The sequence below is a fragment of the Rattus rattus genome, chromosome 1, assembly GCF_011064425.1.
Source record: "Rattus rattus isolate New Zealand chromosome 1, Rrattus_CSIRO_v1, whole genome shotgun sequence".
Classification (NCBI taxonomy): domain Eukaryota; kingdom Metazoa; phylum Chordata; class Mammalia; order Rodentia; family Muridae; genus Rattus; species Rattus rattus.
In genome coordinates this window covers 37,537,333-37,560,739 of record NC_046154.1, presented here as the reverse complement: position 1 = coordinate 37,560,739, position 23,407 = coordinate 37,537,333, and the positions used below count along the sequence as shown (strand labels likewise).

Below are 23,407 nucleotides of genomic sequence, written 5' to 3'. Positions count from 1 at the left end.
AGTTCACATCTGATTCACAGGTGAGACAATTGGGGCTCATGAAAGTCAGCTTGTTCATGTCGAGTTCGGGAATGGTCATGTAAGGGACAGTATGACATGGTTTCCTGCCCCTGGAACAGAGCCATCAAGGCATGGGCCCTCCTAAATGTTAATGGTTGATGTGGATGTAAGGCTTGTTTGTATAACAGTGTACACATTTTCATGTTCATTCTTGGAGGAATGTCCCCTCTGCCAAGGTTAATGACTCCACAATAATCAGAAACAACATGAGCCCAGGATGTGAGGGCATGTCTAGGTTTCAACAAATTGTAGACTGCTGAGGCCTTCAGGTCAGCCCTTAAGGCTGTAGGAAAGAACGCTGAAAACATGAGTTCAAAAATATATAATTCCTCAACTATGCAAACTATAAAAATGCAATATGAATTGTAGAAGGAGCATCACAGATCTTAAGGAACAGAGGCAGTTGCACTATGATCCAGTTTGTCAGAATGATATAAGGAAAAAGATTAAGAGATTTAGGCAGTGGCGATCATAAGGCAAGATCCCACCCAATTAAGATTTTTTTGTGTATGCTTTACAAAGGCAGGTGGATTCCTCAGTTCAGGGTTAGCCTGGGACAGAGCTAATTTAGGTCCAGGTATGGTTAAAATGGTAATTTCAGGGTGGGGTCCCACCCAGCTAGCTTATCATTTCTGCTTGTGCTTGCTGTTTTTTTCCTAAGAATCAGGGTGCTGGGCTGGGATGCATATTCATGGGGTAATTAAAAGGGAACCTGGGGTGATGAGTAAATTGACAGGTAAAATCAAAGAATTGATATGTAAATAAAAGACCAGGCTTTTGGTCTGCAAGCTATCCAGAGAATTTTTGGAATAACAAGAGAGAGCTGTCTTGAGCTGAGCAGAACATAGAGAGAGCAGTCTAGAAAGCTGTCTGGAGCAGAACAGTGGTGCCAGCTTGTAACCCATAACTTGACATGAGTCTTGTTTCATCACTCTCAAACACACCTTCTCTCAGACCCCTCTCTAAGCGGAGGCTGGTCCTTGGCATGTTCAAATGCTGGCAGAGTAAGGCCAACCAAATACGAAGCCTTATTCTGAAATATGTAAGTGGGCTTCCTGATATTTTAGTGAATGGCGACTGGCTACACAATGAAGTCTCAGGGGGCCTGCTGGTCACTCAGTTACCTAGTTAGTTTGTCAGTTCTAGAATACCTGGGGAAATTCTTTCTGCAGGCTACTGCTTGGATGTCTTCCATACTCCAGAGTGGAGTCCACAGGTTCCAGGGCCTCTGCTGGTGTCCTCCTCTCACCCAGTGAGCATGAAGTCTGTTTCCTGGGGCTGCTCAGAGCTAGCCTGGACAAGCCTTCTTGACACATTTGGCTGGCTTCCCTTATTTGGGCTTCTGTTGGGAAGAAATAACAGAAAAGTATAAAAAGTATTGTAGGGAAATAACCATTATTTTATAAAACACCAAAAAAGTTCCTGTTCAGAGTTTAGTAATTAATAAAAAGTAACATTGAGGTCTTCCTAGTGTCCATGAATTTGTGGGCTGTTTGCATGCTCAGGTTCTACTGGATCTGGATGTTGTCGCCGCCTCTCCCACGAGAATGGCAGAGTTCAGGTGTCCTCTTTTCTCAAATAAAATGAGTTAATTAAAAAACAAACAAACAAACAAACAAAAAACCCAAAAAAACCACTGCCCTCTTTTGCCCATCCCTCTGGGGTGTTTGAAAACTTTCAGAAACAATAACATAAGAGTGGGGGACACGGCAGCACTTGCCCAATTCCAGCAATTGATAAGTAGAGGCAGGAGAATCATGAGTTTGTGGGCAGAAAGGAAGGAGGAAGAGAGGGAAAGGAGGGAGAGGAAGGAAGGAGGGAAAGAAGGGAGCCAGGATGAATGGACAGGGGAAGGGTTGCAGGCCTCCCTGTCCACTGTCACACAGACACAGCAGTAACAGTGGGGAGTGGCACCCAGTGCAGGCTACCTCCTTGCTACCACAGCCTCTAAAGAGCAAGGGTGTCTTTTAAGGTTTACAGACACTCCAGTCTGAGTTAGCGCACAGTTGTGCTGTTTTCTGAGCACCTACTGTGTGCAGATGAGCTTCAGATGTGGTTCTATCCATCCCCCTGACTCAAGTGAAGCAGAGCAGTGACATGAGGACTGCGGCACAGGAAGCCAAGCGACTCCCCCCACCCCCCAAGTCCTGACATGAGCGCTTCTCAGTGATGACCCGGACTCCAGCTTCTCAGTTCTCAGCAAACTCCAAAGACCCGGTCCTCCATCCTCTTCAGCCTTCTGCAGTAATCCCCTGGCTCTGTCATCATCCCAGTAAGAACGGCCTCTCGCCCTCTGTTCCCTGCGCTCTGCTCTCTGATCCCTTCCAGGGTACTCTAGCTCAGTTTCAACCACAGACATTGTAACCCATGAGCTTTAGGCACCTTCCAAAGCCCCTTCTCTCTGCCAGTTCTCATTCACAGAGTCAGGGTCTCACTATGTAGCCCAGGTTGGCCCTAAACTCCCAGTCTCCTGCCTCAGGCTCCCACGTTCTGGGAGTAGAGGTGTGAGCCCACACCACGATTCTCATTTACCTTTCACAGCTTAGAGCCAGGCTGTCCTTCTAATCCGTGCCCTGGGGACACAGACCTCCTGCCCTTCTTTGCTTCCGCATTAGCTGCTGAGCAAAGTCCTGGTTCATTTCCTCACGACTCTCCATCTCCTGGGCCTCCCTCCAAAGCCAGCCAGGGCAGGAGAGCACTGGCCAGCGCTGCTTGGTGTCCATGTCTGCTCATCCCCGGTGAAGCCTCACTGCTGCCCAGCTGTTGCCCATGCCTCCGTTCTCTATAGAACTCCACTACTGTCTCACACCCTCTCCTCCCAAGCCTCCATCACCTCCCCTTTCTCTGTCACCCGGCTTCTTGCTCCCCAGAGAACCTCCATACTGCCTTACCAAACCCACCAACTCCTGCATTCTTTCCCCTGGAGAAAACTAATGAGCTGTCCTTATTCCAAAGGCAACGCCACCATCACTGTCCCCACGGACACTAGATCCCATCCTTCATTTTGCTGTTGTTTTTGGAGACAGGGTCTCATGATGTAGCTCAAAGAAGTCTTGGTTCTTCCTACAAAACATTTATAAACAAAAGGAATCGGCTGGAAGCTACAGTCTCCTACTGAAGAATTATTTTATTCACAGGATATTCCTTGTAACTTACCTCAGGATCGTGCAGTTTGTTTTAAAAGTTTTCTCTTTGGGGGAGAATAGCACAGAGGATTGAACCTAGGGCCTTGCTTGACTATTGAACCCCAGCTCTAGCACCTAAGACCGTCTGACCTAAGCCTTCTATTACAATTAATTTTTCTGGGGCTGGAGAGATGGCTCAGCGGTTAAGAGCACCGACTGCTCTTCCAGAGGTCCTGAGTTCAAATCCCAGCAACTACATGGTGGCTTACAACCATCTGTAATGGGATCTGATGCTCTCTTCTGGTGTGTCTGAAGAGAGCAAGAGTGTACTCATAAAATAAATAAATCTTAAAAAAAAAACAATTAATTCTTCTTACTTATTGAAAGTAATAATCCTTGTGGTGGTTTGACTAGGAGTGGCCCCCACAGACTCATGTGTTTGAATGCTTGGCCATAAGGAGAGGCACTATTAGGCCTTGTTGGAGGAAGCCTATCACAAGGGCCAGGCTTTAAGGTCTCCTGTGCTCAAGCTACATCCAGTGACACAGTCTCCTTCTGCTGCCTGAGGATCCAGATGTAGAGCTGTCAGCTCCTCTCCAGCACCACGTCTGCCTGCAGGCTGGCATGCTTCTCACTATAATAATGGATTAACCCCTGAAACCGTAAGCCAGCTTCCATGAAACGTTTTCCTTTATAAGAGTTGCTATGGCCGTGGTGTCTCTTCACAGCAATAGAAACACTAAGACAACTCCTCAAACAAAAATTTTTAAAAAGCAATCATACTATCTATCAGCTTGAACCATGATAGTGGCTCAAATATCTGCTGCTTTGGGGGCTGGAGAAATGGCTTAGAGACTAGGAGCACTGGTGGCTCAAGGTTCAGTTCCCACCACTGACTTGGCAGCTCACGATAAGGTGGTTCGAATAAGAGTGGCCCCCATAGGCTCACGGGTTTGAATGTTTAGTCATTAGGAAGTGGCATATGCTGCGTGAGAAGGTTGAGGAAGTGTGGCCTTGTTGGAGGAAGTGTGTCACTGGGGGTGGACTTTGAGGTTTCAAAAGCCCAAGTCAGGCCCGGTGGCTTCTCTCTTGCTGCTGTCTTCAGATGCAGATGTAGAACTCTCTGCAACTTCTCCAGCAACATGTCCTCCTGTGTGCTGTCAGTGCCCCCTTCCGGATGCTAATGGAGTAAGCTTCTGACACTGTTAGGAAGCCTGCAAGTAGAGGCTTTCTTCCATAAGAGTTTCTGTTGTCATGGCGTCTCTTTACAGCAATAGAACAGTGGCTAAGACACCCAACTATCTGGAACTAATTCTAGTTCCGGGGCATCCAGCACCCTCTTGTGGCCTCCATGGGTACTAGCAAGCAGTGTACACACACACACACACACACACACACACACACACACACACACGGGAAAACATACACAATAGAAAGTAATTTTCTAAACATCTGCTGATTTGGGAACCGGTATGTGTGCTAGAATCTCTAACTAGGACGAGGAGTCACGACTGTGAGGAACGATTACAACTGGAAGTCTGAGCCACCTTCACACTGATGCACATCTCATAGGTGGTACTGTACCAGTCTATATACTATATTGTTTTGCTTTTTAAAAATCATAGTTTTATTATTTTTGCCCGTTATTTTCCATGTTTTACACATCAACTTTGAGAGCTACATTCAGAATTGTAATTGTCATCTGATTCTCATACTGATGGAGAAAGGCTGGGGTCTGGATCCTTAGCCCACCCTGCCTCCTCCTCACAGCCTAGAATTGAGCATCTTCCGCTCCCCAGGCTTTTCATCTGTTGTCACATTCTCCTTCCCATTAGGTCTGTAAGCATCATACAGTTACGTGTAGTTTTAGTTCTGGGTATCAGAGAATCCAAGATACCGGGCATATACCAGTATTCTATGCTGGACAGGACTAGTGCTTATGTTATAATGATGAGACAAAATCCAGACTGCAGGGGCTGGTAAGATGGCTCTGTGGGTAAAAAGCATTTGCTGTACAATGATGACCTGTATTCAATCCTAGACTCCATGGTGGAAGGAGAGAAGCTACTCCCAAAACTATTCCCAAACCTCCACACACTCCACGGTGTGTATGTGCACACACACACACACACACACACACACACACACACACACACACCACAAATAAAAACAGTTACAATAAAGCAGAGTGCTAAGGTACCGTTACAACTGTATGAAAACCAAGCAGCCAAGACCGGAAGCAAATCCAGCAGTCTTAAAGCATTAGCTACAAACCGCTGAGTGCTGAGCTGTGAGGGACCAGAAGTGAGTTCAGCATGGTTGCCAGGCTGTCGTAATGGAGTGAAAGAACACAAGGCTGGAGGGCAGTAAGAGGTGAAGGATGCTGAAAATATCTCTGAGAAGTGGGGAGTGAGTCTGCTGAGGAGAAGGAGGAGGAGGAGGCAGAAGAGGAGGAGGAGGAGGGAGAGGAAGAGGAAGAAAAGGAGGAGGAAGAGGAGGAGGAGGAAGAGGAAGAGGAGGAGGAGGAGGAGGAGGAGGAGGAGGAGGAAGAGGCAGAAGAGAAGGAGGAGGAGGAAGAGGAGGAGGAGGAAGAGGCAGAAGAGAAGGAGGAGGAGGAAGAGGAGGAGGCAGAGGAGGAGGCAGAGGAGGAGGAGGAAGAGGAGGAGGAGGAAGAGAGGGAAGAGGAGGAAGAAGGAGAGGAGGGGGAGGAGGAGGAAGAGGAGGAGGAGGAAGAGAAGGAGGAGGAAGAAGAGGAAGAGGAGGAGGAAGAAGAGGAGGAGGAGGAGGAAAGTGTGAACTCCAGGGCAGTATCCAAACGCCAAGTCCCCCTTGCTCTCCCACTAGACACACTCGCAAAGCCAGGGATCTCCAATCTCTGCCCAATTTAGCCATCATTTCCACGGCCACCTCACACCCCTATCATAACCTGAACTCCCGGGACAACCCTGCCTCAAGGCCAAACTGCCAAGTCCCATTACTGATTGCCATCTTCTATCTTGCCTGGCCTTGTAAAATTGTGGTGAACTATATGTAAGTGTAAACTTACCATTTTAGCCATCTTCACATATGTGAAGTGATGGGTATTAAATGTATTCACAACATGTGTCATCCATCACCACCATCCGTGTACAGAATGTTCCGTTTTCATTTTCAGAACATGAAAACTATCCCCAACAGAAAATCTGTACCTGTAGCACAGGAGTTGACTGCCTTCCCCAGCCCACAGCAAGTGCCTTTCTTTGTCCTCTAGTTTTTGAGGACGCAAAGTGCCCACTGTTAAGTGTAACCACAGGCGACTTTCCCTGTATTGGCCCATTTCACTCAGCTTCTATCCCCACCTCAGCCAATGCCAGTTCCCTGCCTCTACCAATAGTCCACTGTCCTGCACACAGTTAATCTACCACTCATTTGCTGAGAGATACTGAGTAGCCTCTGTCTCTGCACTACTGTGGAAGATGCTACCACAGATGTTGGTGTGTGAGTATCGTTATCTGTCCCTGCTTTCTGCTCTTCAGGCCTTGTTGCCAAGGAATAGAATGTCTAGATAAATAATTCTATAGCAATCATCTACTATAATGGTGTCATTTTATTTTCCCAATGTAATGCAGAAAGGCTCCGGTTTAAGGTTGGGCTTAAACGTTAGCCCAACCTGCCCGATATTTTTATTAAACCTCACCAAAATTCTCAATTATCTTGTCCCTTGTCCCACCTTCCTGAAAATACCAGTCCTGGGAAAGTTTCACAAATCTTTATCTACTTTATGTCGCTGGGTGCTGGAAGGGAAACGCCAAAAAAGCACACAGAGTAAAGCCGCTACAGACTCATGGTCTCCATCTTCTAGGTCGGTCTATGCGCTGCCGGTACTGGAAACCCTGGCTCTGGCTCCTGACGAACAATCTCGTTCTCCACATTAAAAAAGCTGAGCCCATTTTCTTTCCTTCCCACCCCCACATGTGAGCCTTCATCTTTAGATATCCTTATCTCGCCTTCCTCAGGGGGAAAGATGTTCACTCTCCTGGTTTCTCTTCTGTTGTGACAAAACACTCAGACCAAAAGCAACTTCAAGGAGGAAAGGGTTTACCTGGCCTCATTTCCAGGTCACAGTCCGACACTGAGAGAAGTCAGCATCAGAATTTAAGCAGGAAAGAGGGACACTGCTTACTGGCTCCTTTTCTAGATGCCTTATGCAGTTCACCTGCCTAGGGACTGCGATGCCCGAAGTGGGCTGAGCCCCCCTGCATCAATTCATGATCAAAAGTCACTCACGCAGTCATACCCACAGACCCAGGCAATTGCTCCATAGGGGCTCTCCTCTCAGATGACTCTAGGCTAACCAGGACAATCATCCTCTTGACCAAGGTCAGTCCCATTACCTGTCATCTAGGTCCTATTCTCTAGTCCTGCGTTTTCTTTTCCACATGCACATAATCTTCCTCTCTACTGGTATTTGGCCAAGCTCAGACAGCCCTGATATCAAAAATGAGGATACAGGCCTAAGAGTATAACTTAGTGATAAGACAAGGAAATACCCACTTCTGGTGGTCTAGTCTAGTCCTTCCCAGCTGTCGTCCTCCTGGACAACATGCCCCTCACACACACTGTTCTGTGTTTGTCAATGTTCTGGCAATGAATGAGAATCTGAAAATGTCACATCCAATTGGACGGTTTCCCATTCTTACAGGTGCCTGCTGTTCTCACCTGTCCACTCTTCCACAGAAGCCTTCTTTGTTCTGCGACACCGTGCCTGCCTGCACTCTGGTCCAGCCCATCTTATTCAGCATTCCTTCCAGGCTCCTTTTTTTCGTTTTTGTTTCTTTAACCGGTATTTAAATGTTATTTTTTTTTTAAATTCTATCTTTTTTTTAAGGATTTATTTATTTACCTTTCATGTATATGTGTACACTGTAGCTGTCCTCAGACACACCAGAAGAGGGCATCGGATCTCATTACAGATGGTTGTGAGCCACCATGTGGTTGCTGGGAATTGAACTCAGGACCTCTGGAAGAGCGGTCAGTGCTCTTAACCTCTGAGCCATCTCTCCAGCCCTAACCGGTATTTAAATGTTATTCCTATGAAGCCACTTTGACTCTCTGCCCTCCTCTATAGTGGTAACAGCTTGGCACTGCGGATACACCTTGGTTCAATAGATGGTTGCATCACTGGATGGCTGTGACAGCAGTTGGAACAAACGCAGGAGTGTGGCTGAGACTCCAGGTGTCCTTTAATTATAACTTGGACTTTTCCTTCTTCCTCAGAAATAAGACATTACCTGTAACAATCGAAAAGCTGCCTTCAGCACCGGTAGGCAATGTTCATGTGACCGAGATCTCACCAGTAGGAGACAAATGGAGTTCTGCACTGCTTCCAGGCATTCCTCTTCCTTGCCTCTTCCTATTTCTATGGGCTGAAACCCGAGTAGCCAATCTGATGCCGTCAAATGGAAACCACGCGACAAAAATAAACCGAAAGGGAGAAACCTGGACCTTACAGTTCCAAAATGCAGCCTACAAAGTTTTTAATTTCTAAATGTGTGTGCATGCGTGCATGTGTGTGTTGCAGGCACATGGATTTCACACACATGTGAGGTGATCAGAGGACTCCATCAGTGCTCTCCTTCCGCCCTGCTGAGGCTGTCTCTCTCATTTTCACAGCTCTGCACACCCTAGGCTGGTCAGCCTGCAAGCTCCTGGGCCGCGCCTACCTCTCCCTCCATCTCACCACACTGCTGCCGGGATTATAGACGCATGCCACTGCACCCAGTGTTTTGTGGGTTCTGCAGATTGCACCTGCTGAGCCATCTAATAGCCGTCTTCTCTTTTGGACCAATCGTCTTTCCCTGAGAAGTCACACATGTAAATTCTATTATGGAGATATATTCCCCACTACTAAAGCCATTATGATTTGAGCTTGCTGTCACTCTCAGCTAATTCCTTACTACCTTGAGAGTGTTACTGAAAGGACATGATGTAAGGACAGCACGCACACCTGTAACCCCCGCACTTAGAAGGGAGGAGGAGGAGGAGGAGGAAGAGGAGGAAGAAGAAGAGGAAGAGGAGGAGTAAGAGGAGGAGGAAGAGGAAGAAGAAGAGGAAGAGGAGGAGTAAGAGGAGGAGGAAGAGGAAGAGGAGGAGTAAGAGGAGGAGGAGGAAGAGGATCAGAATCAGGAACTCAAGCTCAGCTGACTCTAAGTTCCTCATCCTTCTGCTTCTAAGAGCTCAGGAACAGTCTGGTCATACACTCTTAATTTTTCTTTAAAAAAATGCTTTTTTTAATAGGGTCTCACTAGCATGGAGCTCCCTGTGCAGACCAGGGTGGCCTCGAATTCTCGAATTCCTCCTTTTTTTTTTTTTTTAAAGATGGCAGGATTTTTTATTTTTTTTATTTTATTCTTTTTTTTTTTCAGAGCTGGGAACCGAACCCAGGGTCTTGCGCTTGCTAGGCAAGCGCTCTACCACTGAGCTAAATCCCCAACCCCTTTTTTATTTTATTTATTTATTTTTTGTATTTATTATGTATACATCAGCTTTCTGCCTGCATGTATGCCTGCAGGCCAGAAGAGGGCACCAGATCTCTTTACAGATGGTTGTGAGCCACCATGTGGTTGCTGGGAATTGAACTCAGGACCTCTGGAAGAGTAGTCGGTTCTCTTAACCTCTGAGCCATCTCTCCAGCCCCTCCACCTCCTTTTCTGAGATGACAGGTGTTCACCACTATGCCTGGCTTCTGATGCACTTCTGTCTGCGTTTCTCTGTGGGTATGCCCCTCCTTTTGGCAGGATGGTCTGTCTGCTGCTAACCTGCAAGGCTGACGACAGCTTTTTAAGCCCTAAGCCTGCACATCATTTCAGAATAGACCAATGCTTTGTTTCTCTTGGTTCAAACTTTCGAGACCTTCGGTTCATTAATCGTGTCTCGATGACTTGGGGGCCCTCCTCCACGTGGATAGTTCACACTTGGTGAGCCGAGATCAGTGCACTCTCAATTGTCAACCAAACAACTTGGCTTGATTCATCCACCACTTCCCCAACTACCTTCTGGATGTCACAGTTATAGTCACCAACAAATAATAAAGTGACACATCCTGGCCTGGGTATCATCCCCGACTCTTCCCCAGTCACCTTACCACCACAGAGTCCCCCAGATCTGTAGCTGCTTGCTTTTTCCCGATCATCTTCCCTATGCTTGCTGGCTTAGTGTAGGCACTCATGATGCACTTTGAAGAGCAAAGAGCACAGTTGGCCACCACTGGAGCGGCTGGGCCCGGCTGGCTCTACACAGCCTGTGCTCTGTGAAGCCCCCAGAAGGCTCATTCCAGATGCAGATCTCTTGCTGCTTAAGGTTTGCATTGCTTTCGGGCAGAGTTTAAACCCCTTTACTTGGCACCCGAAATTCCCCACAGCCTGGTTCCTGCCCTCCACTCTCAGTTCATCTTCTGATCACCATTAGCCTCGGGCTCTCGAGTCATATGACCAATGCCCCCGTTATGCGGCTGGTGATTAATTCCTTGACTCTGTGCACCCAGATCCCTCTGCCTGGGATGGTGTTAGAGTATCCCTGAACAAATTTTCTCCCCAGTGGACTCAGACTTGGTGGTTGGGAAATCCTAAAAATCTAATTCAATGGATCGCAAAGCAATAAGAAACATGTTTGAGTTATAAAGTCTCTGATATTTAAAGTGTACCTAAAACTGCCCCCATTTAACAAAGTGCATGAGTATAGTCTTCCCTCTGAGCAGATACTGAAGAAATGGTCATTTAGCATCTTAGCAAGTGCAAACACATGTGTTTTAGGCCTCTCAAATGTCTCACATCTAAAGGGTAAGCTGGGAAGCTGAAGGTCAAAGTAAAAATGAGTTGTAGGTGGAAAGAGGCCAAACAATAGTTCTGCCCTCTACCTACAACAGGGGGATCGTTTTCTGGCTCTGAGGAAGGGACTGGTTTTGAATCATGAAGGGACACTAAGGAACAAACAAATACTCGGCCATAAAACTAGAACAACCACTCATGTGACTTTTCACCCTAATCGGCCTTCCGTCTATAGAAATAGAATTCAAACACACATAACCTTAGACACAAAAATACAATTCACAGGTGGCTTCAATTCCTAAATAAGATATACTTTAAAAAAGGTTAAAAATGATGTAACAACATGAGAATGGCCCGACATAAATGAAGAGAAGAAAAATGTACAGCATCTATATGTAAAACAAACAGAATCTATATGTAAAACGCACACCATGAACATGTCAAACGCACACATGTGAAGAAGGACTGGCACAGAGTACACACGGTCGATGTTGGTTACGTTAAGACGGTTTCTTAGTTCTGCCGCTTGTTTGCACTTCAGGTTAAGCGAGATGCTCTGTATGCCGTAGGCTGTATCACGGGAGCCCTAGAGCTGCTGACTAGGAGCTGGGAGCACAACCCACGACTCCATGTGAGTCCATGCCTTGCAAATGCCTCATAAATCAAAATCTCCTCACCCCACCCCTGCTTTAGGACTGTTTAAGAGGACTAGAAAAAGACTATAATTTAAACCTGTCATAATTTTTTAAAGATGTATTTGTTTTATTTATATGAGTACACCACTATAGCTGTCTACAGACACACCAGAAGAGGGCATCGGATCCCATTACAGATGGTTGTGAGCCACCATGTGGTTGCTGGGAATTGAACTCAGGACCTCTGGAAGAGCAGTCAGTGCTCTTAATCGCTGAGCCATCTCCCCAGCCCCATAATTTTTGTCCAATACTTATCAGAGGAGGAAGCACGTTATAAAAGAAAACCTAACTGCCTCTCTGGTTCGTTCGTTCTTTCTTTCTTTCTTTCTTTTTTTCTTTCTTTCTTTCTTTCTTTCTTTCTTTCCTTCCTTTCTTCCTTCCTTCCTTCCTTCCTTCCTTCCTTCTCCTTCTCCCCTTCTTTTTCTTCTTTTTGTTTTGTTTTCTGAGGCAGGGTTTCTCTATGTAACAGAGCCTTGGCTGTCCTGGACTTGATTTGTAGACCAGGCTGGCCTCGAACTCACAGAGGTCTCCCTGCCTCTGCCTCCCAAGGAATACTGGGATTAAAGGCATGTGCCCTGCCCAGCTTCTGTGTATGTTTTCAAGAGATTCTGCTTTATTTTATTTGATATGAAGAATTAGAAAAGCAGCAGAATTTTGTCCTTTCTAATCTAGTACAGAAAACTGAATTTTTACCATTTGGAAATCAGAACTGACCCTCAGCATGAGACATTTGAAATACTGCTTTAATTGCTTTTCTTGGTCTGAGAGATCAAAATATTATAACCCCCAAAATACCTGTTCAAAATGTAACCTTACTGCTCCCCAAGCATAGGTTTACACTTAAACCCGAATACTGAGAAAGCAGTAGTAAGGACCAACACGGTACGCATATTATGAGACCCAAGTATGACTTAAATAATACTTTCCAGGCTAAAGTAAAATGTCATTGGATCTAAATTATTCCATTTTAGGCTTTAGTACTTCTGTATTTTTTTTTTTTTTAAGGTTCAATGGGCCTGCTCCTTTGCCAAAAATACGTTAAGTTGCTCTTGACACGGGGGTGGAGGGGGGGCAGGGCGGTGCGGGGAGGGGAACCGTTTCAAGTATCCCCACTCTGGCAAATCCCACAATCCCCCGGGATTGAATGTACTTTGGCCTAAAAGTAAATTCGGCTGTACGATCATTTTTGAACGACATTTTTACAAGTATGAACATATTGCTCAAATTTGTATTTAACATAGTACTTAACAAGGAACAGAATTTAAACTTTCACATATGGTAAGTGTGTATACAGCTGTCAAGAAGTCCAGAACATTTAAATTTCTTTCTATTTTCAAAATACAATAGGTTTGCAACAGCCTATGTATTTGCAACGTTTACTTCACCCGTCTCAAATTCAGCCAAGACAGAGAATTTGTAACAGTGCAGAGAAACGGAAACTCCTTACAGGGAGGGACTGCAAGGCTGAAAGATGAGAAATGTACAGCCATGCAAAGCCTCGCTGTAGGGAAGCGGAAGGAGATGGCCTATAGGTGACAGAATGGTGAAGACATTCACAACGCACAGCGTGGATAGGGAAGGGTGAGATGGTTGTGGGGTAAACAGGATAAAGGAGCCGGTGCTCAGATGGTGAGAGAAGTGGATGGAGTTGAAGGCTGAAAGGCAGAAGGCAACTGACTTGATGACCTCAGACGTTGGTGTCCCCACCGGCCTGCAGAGCTTCATCCGGATGCAAGGTTGCGCTGAACGAAGCTAGCACGACAGTCCTTTCCCTCAGCCCACGCGCAGGACACAACGCTGTCTCCCGGGCCTTTGTGGCTGTCCGGACCTTCGAGGACAGTCACGAGCACGCCGAAGCCCACCAGCCCACATGAAGGAGCTCACCGGGGATCCGAAGAGATCTGGAATGTGCACCACGGGAAGAGCAGGTCCGCCCTGCGGTTGAGGTGGGATTTCCCTGAGAGCCTGCAGAAGGTGCAGGGGTCGCTGGGCTCCAGCGGCCCAGTCGCTGTCATGGCAACCGCACTCAGCAGGGGACGCGCAGGCGCAACCCGGCGGGAGCCTTGGAGACCGTGCACGCTTTTGGTGCCCTGGGCCGTTCTTCCTGTGATGACTGTTGTTACAGCGCAAGTCATTGGCCTCAATGATCTAGAGACTACCTCATTGGCTCCGGAGGTGGCAGTAACTATGACAACAAAGTACCGTGTCTATGTAATACCCAGCTGCGAGTAAACACAGGGTTCTATTTCTCGAGTTGTTTCCCTCCAAGCTCTACCTGTCTCCTTATAATTTGTTTTTCTGTAAGTGACTTCAAAAATTGGATGTGAGAGTTCACACATAGGACGGTGAGATAGAATTGAGTTTGGAGGCAGTTAGTGTTATACAGTAAATTCCAGTCCGTGCCCCCTAGGCTATAGAATGAAACTTTGCCTTTAAAAAAAGAAAGAAAGAAAAAGGCGGATACTGTCCATGTCAGCAGCTCTCAATTTAGGGCCAGAATTCGTCGTAACAACTGGAATAACTAAGGTAAATTTTCACACTTTTGGACCCCGCTAATCACTGTGACATGAATTACCATGTCACTTGGAGCACGCAGTTGAGATGAACTTTAGGTCTAGTTGGCAAAACTTCCAAGACAACAACAGGCTTCGCCCCTGGTACAGTGCTGTAAAAGATTGACTTTACTGTCTACACGCACAGCCTTGGCTGTGACTCCTCTGTACAGGGGGATCTGTGCTGCTAGAACGAGGTGATCTTCACGATTACGTTCATGAGGGATCCACTCCAGATTGTTTTATTTTTTATGTTTTTATAGACTAGGTCTTGTGATGCTCAGTCTGGTCCTTTTCTTTTTTTAAAAAGATTTTTATTTATTTTATGTGAGTACACTGTTGCTGTCTGTCTGCAGACACACCAGAAGAGGGGATCAGATTCCATTATAGATGGTTGTGAGCCACTACGTGGTAGCTGGGATTTGAACTCAAGACCTCTGGAAGAGCAGTCAGTGCTCTTAACCGCTGAGCCATCTCTCCAGATCAGATTGTTTTAATAAAGCTTGACTAGAATTACTGTGAAGGCTGGAACCCTTAAGAAAGCCTTACTTGGGGTTGGGGATTTAGCTCAGTGGTAGAGCGCTTTGCCTAGCAAACGCAAGGCCCTGGGTTCGGTCCCCAAGTCCGAAAAAAAGGAAAAAAAAAAGCCTTACTTAGCATTGACAAATCTGTTTGGCTTCTTACATAATGCAAAATAAATATTTTTTAAAATGATTTCTGTGCCTGTAGGTTTACCTTGATAAGTTAATGTGCACCACTGCATGCTAGAGCCCAAGGAGGCCAAAGGAGGACACCAAATCTCCTGGAACTAGAATTAGTCATTGGGAATTCTGTGGGTGCTGGGAATGCGTCTTTGTTTCTCTTCAAGAGCAGCAAATACTAGTAACTGTGTCTTCTGCTTTCAGCCCCCAAAGAATTTTTTTTTTTTTTTTTTTGAGCTGGGATCGGATCCCAGGGCCTTGCGCTTGCAAGGCAAGCGCTCTACCACTGAGCTAAATCCCCAACCCCTCAAAGAATTTTTAATAATACATTTTAACACAGGCTCAGCTTAAATCTTCAGATGTTCTTTTTGCAAGATCCCGGGTGCTTGTCAAAGCTGGGATTTTGGAGGCTCTCTTTTTGGAAGCTTTTGCTTTGCTGGTATCCAAAACACCACTTACATTTTTTGGTCTTACTCTAGCTGTGAGCCCCTCCTCCTGGATCATCTCCTCAGAATAGCATCTCCTATTTCCTGTTAGTTCTTCCTTGGCCTTAAAAGTGCTTCCCCCTCTCTGATCTAAAATGCTCATTTCCATCACAACTCACTCCCATCAACCAGTTTCAGCAGCACCGCCTCCATAGGAAAGGTTCCTTGGTTCTCCAATCTAGATCAAATGCCTTGTTTGCCCTCGCAAGCATTCCCACCTGCTAAAACACACAGATACACAGACCCCTGGAACTTCTACCTGGGTAAATACTGTTTTTAAGATCTCAGAACAAACAATAAACGGAGAGGAAAAAGTGAGTGTATAAACAAGGTAGTGATTCTCAGGACTTTAATAAAACAATCAGAAGTGGATCCCTCATGAACATAATTGTGAAGATCACCTCGTTCTAGCAGCACAGATCCCCCTGTACAGAGGAGTCACAGCCAAGGCTGTGCGTGCAGAGAGGAAAGTCAATCTTTTACAGCACTGTACCAGTGGCGAAGCCTGTTGTTGTCTTGGAAGTTTTGCCAACTAGACCTAAAGTTCATCTCAACTGCGTGCTCCAAGAGACCGTTTTCACTCCTGGGCGCCACACTTCCAGATTTCATTGTTTCTACTTATCCTGCCACTTCTGTTTATGTCATAATTGAAAGTGTAGTGCCTTACCAGGCTACCCTTCCAACTCCATGACAAGTCACACTGTGAGTTGTACTGTAAGCCAGTTTTTTCCATTGCTCTGGATCATACCCAAGGCCTGCACATGCTAACCAAGTGCTCACCACTGAAATTTATCACCGGTCCCTCATCAAAGCTTGTGTAGAAAACTACTTCTACATAATTAATAATAGCATCCCCGGCACACACACCCAACCGTGTTCAGGACTATCTTATGGCTTCCTTACTGGAGAGTTTTCTGCACTAGGTATACACTCTTACTCCAAAACAGGTTAGTGAGAACTTCTAAGTTTCTCAGGGACTCAGTGATCAATGTGTTGGCCTGATCCACCGAGAAAAACGGTAACTGCACCAGCATAGTGAGTATAAAGGGCCAGACGTGAGACCAATGCTCTATCTTTGCATTACTTTACTCTACACTGTAGATGGTAAACTGAGATCAAGTCAAGGGCCTCGCTCATGGAACTCGGTGAATCCCAGCTGGCTATCCAAACCCACACGTTATCACACTGTACAGCTCTCTCAGGGCAGAAGCAATCACTTAGCTCCTGCCAGGGCCCAAGTGGAAGGCTGGTTATTTACCTGAAGAACAGTTCTAAAATATGTGAAAAGTGTTGTTTAACTGTGGAATAAATCTAGGACAAGAGGCAAAGAGCGGATGTAGAGAGGTCTGTGATCCACAGACTATCTTTAGGGTAGTATCTGCCCCATTCCTGTTTTAGTAAACATACTTCTTTTTAAAAGACCCAGGTCTGATTCCTAGCACCCACATGGAGGCTCACAACCCCTGAAACTCCAGTTCCAGAGGATCTGACTCCCTCTTCCAGCCTCCAAAGGTACTGCATAGCCATGGTGTATAACATACATGCAAGCAGAAACACTCAAACACATAAAATAACTCAGTCTTAAGAGGAAAAACAGTAACAAAAAAACCAGAAACCCACCCTTCCCAAGTGTCCCTTTATGGACACACACTTTATTGCACATACATTTTTGTACATCCAGGTCCCAAACGAGACAATGCTCACTCATCTTTCAGACCCTCACAGCGCACAAAGGCCCTGGCACATGGTAGGCACTTGATAAGTACTTCTTCAGAGCATGACCATTCATGCGCCTACGACCTTTCTACTGTACAGCAGGCTGACAGACAGCAGCTCCAGTCCCGTCTGCTCTGCAGAACACGCAATCACACGGTCTTTGTGAATCTTGTTCACTTTCCAGATCAAGGTGTCCAGTGTTTCACAGGCCTTTGCCCGCACACTGTTTTTTACCACTTCTTCACTGTGTTTATCCTTAACAAAGGATTAACTTTAGTTCACATCAGTGGTGAGAACCCGGCTTTTGACCCTACGGGAGCATCCCTTCAGTTTCTGTCACATATAAACGCTGTGTGTCGAGACCGAAGGTCGTCTACGATCTTCTCTTCTATCACCATGCCTCTTGCTACCTCGTCTTCAGACAGCAGTAACTTTGTCTCTGAGTCTTTGGTTACAATAATCACAAAGGACTTTATTGACTCCAGGATGTTGGCCACCACTACTTGATGCTGGTAAACTTCCAGAGCATTCCGAGCCCGACTAATGATGATGTCCGGGTCTGTCTCCAGCTTGAACGAAACTATAAATGCTTTGGGAGCCCAGTCCTTAACCAGAGGAGAGAGCATCTTCGGCACCATCTTCATTGTTATCTGTACCAGAAAAAGCAAAGTTCAGTAAGTCAACACTAGCCGTCCGCCCAGGGGTCTAAAGTCAAGGGCTGACTTTTGCCTAAGGTAAGTGGGCTTTCTTACAGTTTGCAAAGTTCTTGCAGCCCAAGGCTAAATGCCAAAGACTGGGTTCTGTAGATTTGTTTAGGTTCATATCGAAGCCTGGACATCCATTTTGCTGCAAAGTATGTTTTCTGAACCTGTACTGCTCTGCCATTTTCATTAAATTCTCAAACATTCACCTTCATTTGACTAGTTTTAAAGACAGTGTCCCAGTGTCCCTGGCTGACCTAGAGTTTGGTATACGGACCAGGTTGGCTTCAAATTCAGATCTGCCTGCCAGTCTCCAGAGTCCTGGGTTAGAGGTGCGAGCTGCCACCGTGCCCGACACTTCCTTGAACTCATTTCAATATTTTTCAGTCTTTGAGAATTTTATACATTGTATTTTAATCATATTCATCTCTTTTTTTTTCTCTTTTTTTCAGAGCTGGGGACCGAACCCAGGGCCTTGTGCTTGCTAGGCAAGCGCTCTACCACTGAGCTAAATCCCCAACCCCTTTTATTTTTTTTTTTTAAAGCAAATCTGAAGATAACTATAATCTGTTCGTGAAAATATTCCTTTGGCAGGAGTCCAGTAATACTGGGTTTTAAACCTCTCCGCCTAAAATAAGTCATACGCCGGTGGGTGTGGCTGCTGATTTCTACTTACATTTCTTTTTATTTATTAACTAAAAGTATTAATACAACAATCACTAGAGTACTGAGGACAAGACTGAATTGGTCTTCATTTGATTAAAGTTCCTGCCGTTTCCTAACTTTATACAACCAAAGGGGGACACTACGACATTCTGGATATTTTTCAAGGCTGGAGATCTTTAGAAGTATTTTTTTTTTTTTTTTTTTTTTCGGAGCTGGGGACCAACCCAGGGCCTTGCTTCCTAGGCAAGCGCTCTACCACTGAGCTAAATCCCCAACCCCTTTAGAAGTATTTTTAAAGAGTATGAGTTCTGTCTGCAAGTGTGACAGGACGCACACACAAGCTCCTACTTGACCTCTCTTCTTGGCATTTACCACCTGTGTGCATCAGGAATCCCTTGCAGACTGAAAGCAGTGCCAGCAACTGCCGGTGTACTTCTCTTCCTCAGTAACACTTGGTTCACGTAAGGTGCTCTGGAATGCGTGACTTAACAATCCCACAGGTGCACCTCGCACAGTACAATTTCATTGATAAACACTGCTCACATCAGCCAACAAATGTCTATGATTCCCTCAGGTTCCCAGACACCAAATCACCTTCAGTCCTTAGCAGCAACACTATCCTTCCATTCCTCTTCCTGAAACTACAATCATCCCCATTTATCCTTCTACTTCCTAGCTCCAGAATGCTAGGATTTTCTTTAAAAAAAAACAAAAACAAAAAACCCTTTTACTTCTGCTGGAGGGTCGCAATTAATGGATGGTGCGTCTGCATCCAAACAACTATTGTCTTTTTCTTCTACCTGTGTGTCTCTGGCCTCCACAGGATAAAGTCCAAGGGTCTTAAGGAATGCAAAGGTTTTGAATACAAGCAGGCAAGCTGCCTCTTCGGCCTTACCAAAGCACTTTGGTTCCCAGAACATTACCCAATTGCAAATGCCACCTTCCCCACTTGATCATGCCCTCTGCCCATCTTTTGATGAGTCATCTCCGTCACCCCGGACTCCCCCATCTCACTACCCCGGGATCTGACTGCACTTTACATACCTCCACTACAGCGTTTATCATTCTGATCTGTGATTATGGCTGGTGTGCAGGCCCTCGCTAGATTGTGAGGTCCTTGAGGGAGAGCAGGGTCTTATTCATCTCTGTATTCCCAGTGCCTAGCTCACACAGAATGATGAAAGGCCATCCAGATCAAGAGGAAAGTAACCCAAGATTGGTTTTAGGGGGTCAGATCTGTGGAAGAGAAGAGCCCATCACCTGCAGTGGGCCACCAGATGAGTGGATCTTGTGTTCAGGCATTTCAGAGACAGGAATATAGAAATCTGACACTGCCGCGGCCAGGTAAAACATCGCAGAAGAGCCTGTGAAGAAAAACGGAGTATAAGAAATCGGGGAAGGGCATGGGATCTTTTCTTTTTAACTCGGGTTCCTCTGCTGTGGGGTAGGCAGCAAGCATGAGGGAAAAGAGGCTAGGGAGAATGGCTCTACAGCCAAGAAACCTTTGAATTTCTTAGAGCATTCACCTAATGGATTGAGAGCCAGGGCCGCAGCCTGCAGCAGATGCAGGTAATCCGCCAAAGTGGTAAACTCTACAGCCAGGAAGGTGCCGGCAGCAGCTGCCTCTTGGTAGCTCTGCAACGCTGCAGCAAAGCCTGGGAGTGCATTCTCTTCGGCCTCCAGACTCAGCTTGCCCGATTGAGCTGGGCCAGAAGGCCGAAGGGCTGACAGCCAGGCCTGGGGCGGGAAGCGGTGGGCATAGGGGAAGGCCGAGCGTGCTCGGTACAAGAACAAGACCCCATAGCCGGCAGCCAGGAAGACCTCCGCCGACGCTGCCCCGCGTCGCCCGCTGCTGAAGTTGTCCAGAAAGCGCACGGCTCGCGCTTCCAGAGGAACCTTAGTGCCTCCAGACGTGACCAGCACCACCCGCCGGCCCTGCTCGCCCAGCCTGGCCGCAAAGCGAGCCATAATCTCGGCCCAGCGCGCAGCACCCTCGGGACGCGGCAACTCAGCCACCAGGTCCATTTCCGCCATCTGCACCGTAGTCACCCCACGCTGGAACCACACAGCGCCCCGGCACGCCGGGCCGCTGGCGCCACGCCCCCTTCCGGATACCTGAGCTGCGCGCAGCCGCAAATAGTGACTGTGTCCCTATTCCCTTTCCTATGTCCGCCACTAAGTCTTGACCTCGCCAAGGGTTGAAATGCTTGGCTGTTCTGTCAGAGCCAGTCGAAAAGGATTGAGAGGAAGAACCTTTCTCGAAAATCCAGAAAAATTATACTTCCTGTGGGTTTCCTAGTCTGGAAAACGAAATGGTTATTTTTTACCTATACCGGCCACCATATAGCTCTCCCGAATCTCGGGCCACATTGCAATCAAGTTCTGGCCATTTAACCTTTGAGATGCAGAGTTTGTGCTCTCCCCTCCCCACTTGCCGCTGTTGGTCCCGCCCCTCCCCTTGCCCTTGAAATCCTGACTTCCGGGCTGGCCCGTGGTTGTCACGTGACACCTCTGACATGCGAGTGCTAGCCAGGCAACCGTCCTAGAGACTGACGCCGCTGGCCACACCATGAGCGTGATCTACCCGCTGGCGGTGCCCAAGGGGCGCCGGCTCTGCTGTGAGGTGTGCGAAGCCCCGGCCGAGCGGATGTGCACGGCCTGTACAGTCACTTATTACTGGTAGGCCCTGGAACACGGTGCCTGGTGCCTCTGCGCCCTCCCTGTCTCCCAACCATGGGTCCGGCCTTGTGTGTCTGTTGTATGTGGCCTTTTCTGCCAACGACCCCACAAGTCCTGAGTGGGCGTGTCTAAGACTTCTGCGTCTTCTCCTGATCTGCTGGTTTTTCACCTGATGTTTTGCAGGCCTCCTACTGCTGCCATGTTGCAAACTGTTCCAGGTGCTGTAGATCTGTCCCCTCAAAGCTCAGGCAGAGCTCGGAAGACAGAGAAATACATATATGATCATTTCAGGGAGAAATGGAAAATTAAAGGAAATGGGAGGGGAAATTGGGCAGACAGCGTCTCTGAGGGTTGACAGTTGGTCTGAAGTTAAGGAGCTAAAGAACCAGTGTTCTTGCCCTAGAAAGGGCACAGGTAGGGCTCTTAAGTAGGAAAGACTTGTGTCCTTCAGGACTGGAAAGAAGACGAATTGGCCAGTGCACACAGCTAAGGGAGTTTGAATGTAGGGGAGGTAGTAATTCAAGATAAGAGGGTTTTATATGTATTCATATTAACATATAAGAAAGGGTTTCATGTAGTTGGTCTCAAACTCACTATGTAAGCTAAGGATTGAACTTTTGAACATCGTACCAACACCCCTCAAGGGCTGGGGTGACAAGTGTGTGTTGCCATACCTGATTGGTATAGTACTAGAGATAGAACCCCAGGCACCGTGCATACCAGACAAACTAAATCACATCCCCCTCCCTAGACTCTGTTTTGGGCCTCGCAAAACCAGGATGTTGGCCTTCCAAACTTAACTCATAGCCAACTGACTTGTATTTTTAAAAGCTTTTATTATTCACTGTACATGCTAAATACTGTCACTCCTAAGGCCTGAGACTTCTGAGGAGGGTAACATGGTGACTGGGGTAGTATCTAAAAAGGACTCTCTGAAATAATGTTTGTGTTGAGTATTGAGAGGCCAGTATGGCCCTGCTATGTGAAGACAGAGAGAAGAAGGGTTGGTCTTTCTAGCCATACAGCACTGGTTTGGACAAAGGAGGAAAGACCTTGGCTGAAGGCAAAGTGGGAAAGAAAGCCATGGGGGGCAGCCAGTGAGTTCCACATTTCCCACAGGGGTGCCGTGAGTAACTCACAACCTGCATTTATACTAAGTAATGTATATTCAGAAGATGCATTTCTTCCTATGAGTTGAGTGAAAAACAGTTTACAAGTCTGATTGGTTAGGAGGAAGAGTTTAAACCGAGAAGATGCAGGTTTGGGCTAGGCAGTGAGACAAGAGGTAGGGATTTGGAATGTATTCCTTAGCAAGCCCGTATGGGTGGCCTTCAGTTGGTGTGATGGCGGGCAGCAGCAGTGTGGTGCACAGGAGAGTAGACCCTGACTCGCCAGAGCAGAGGCCATTGTTCATGCAGTGACCCTTCCTTTCTCAGAGTGTCCCAGGTACCCTTCCTCCATGTTGTGCGTGATACATCCGTCCTCAGTCTTGGCAAGTGGCCATGGGCTAGAGTCCATCATTCCACCACTCAGTAAAGCAGCCTGACGTTTTTTTGTGAAAGTCCTACTATTTGCTTCTGAATATTTATGTTATAAACAATGAATTGAATTGTGACTATGTTCCTGAGTGACAGGTCATTAAAAAACAGGACATTTATTTGTGTTGGCGTGTGTGTGTGTGTGTGTGTGTGTGTGTGTGTGTGTGTGTGTGCACAAGTCAAAAGACAACTTTCAGGAGTGAGTTCTCTGTAGCTGCAGGCTTTACCACCACCTTTTTGCTCCCAGAAATAATGACTCTGAGAATGAATTATATATGAAGAAATGCCTACGTCAATAACTTTGGCTCTGTTCCCCAACTAGCTCATATCTCAAAATCCTATTCATTCTGTTCTCTGAGTGCCACATGACAAGTTACCTCTCCTTCAGTTTTATGCTTCTGTCTCTATCAGCATTCCTGGGTGAATCTCCTTCCCGCTCCTGACTATCCCAAAAATCCTCTATCTGTATCAGAACCTTTACCTCCCTACTCCCTGCCTCAGCTCATAGCCCAATAGCCTTTTGCAGAAGCTTTCACACATTGGACAAAAGATTCCCTCCTCAGTTCTCTGCTTCAGCATGTGGGTTCGAGCCCAGGTCATAAGGCTTGGTGGGAACTAAACATTTTTAAGAAGGATAATTTTATAAATGTATACATAGAAGCATTAGGAGTAGATCAGAGGACC

At 46.6% G+C, this 23,407-nt stretch overlaps 2 protein-coding genes across 4 annotated transcripts in view; one reads left to right on the top strand and one right to left on the bottom strand.

Moving 5' to 3' along the window:
- Positions 1–17,015: 17,015 nt before the first annotated feature.
- Ppcs (phosphopantothenoylcysteine synthetase) lies at positions 17,016–20,930 on the bottom strand. 3 transcript variants are annotated; one of them, XM_032899138.1, is made up of 3 exons: positions 20,622–20,930; positions 19,767–19,870; positions 17,016–17,789 (listed from the first exon to the last, which is right to left on the bottom strand). In XM_032899138.1, the coding sequence occupies exons 2-3, from the start codon at positions 19,857–19,859 to the stop codon at positions 17,466–17,468; spliced, it is 417 nt and encodes a 138-aa protein (XP_032755029.1). In that variant the 5' UTR covers positions 19,860–19,870; positions 20,622–20,930; the 3' UTR covers positions 17,016–17,465. The 3 variants fall into 3 exon arrangements, with proteins under 3 accessions (XP_032755029.1, XP_032755028.1, XP_032755030.1); XM_032899137.1 differs by lacking the exon at positions 20,622–20,930 and adding an exon at positions 20,033–20,615; XM_032899139.1 differs by lacking the exons at positions 19,767–19,870; positions 20,622–20,930 and adding an exon at positions 19,551–19,758.
- A 99-nt stretch (positions 20,931–21,029) lies between these two features.
- Zmynd12 (zinc finger MYND-type containing 12) overlaps positions 21,030–23,407 on the top strand; it is a 32,685-nt gene continuing 30,307 nt past the window's right edge. Inside the window, exon 1 of the mRNA XM_032899136.1 lies at positions 21,030–21,185. Within this exon, the coding sequence (XP_032755027.1) occupies positions 21,076–21,185 (110 nt within the window). The 5' untranslated portion in view covers positions 21,030–21,075. The remainder of the gene's footprint in view (positions 21,186–23,407) is intronic.

Excerpts from the sequence above, each read along its gene's own strand:
- Ppcs (XM_032899137.1), bottom strand. The coding sequence starts at position 20,540 with ATGGCGGAAATGGACCTGGTGGCTGAGTTGCCGCGTCCCGAGGGTGCT. Across the intron at positions 19,871-20,032 it reads CCTGGCTCTCAATCCATTAG|GCTCTTCTGCGATGTTTTAC; the intron begins GTGAATGCTCTA and ends TTTTCTTCACAG. Across the intron at positions 17,790-19,766 it reads CATCTGGTGGCCCACTGCAG|ATAACAATGAAGATGGTGCC; the intron begins GTGATGGGCTCT and ends TTTCTGGTACAG.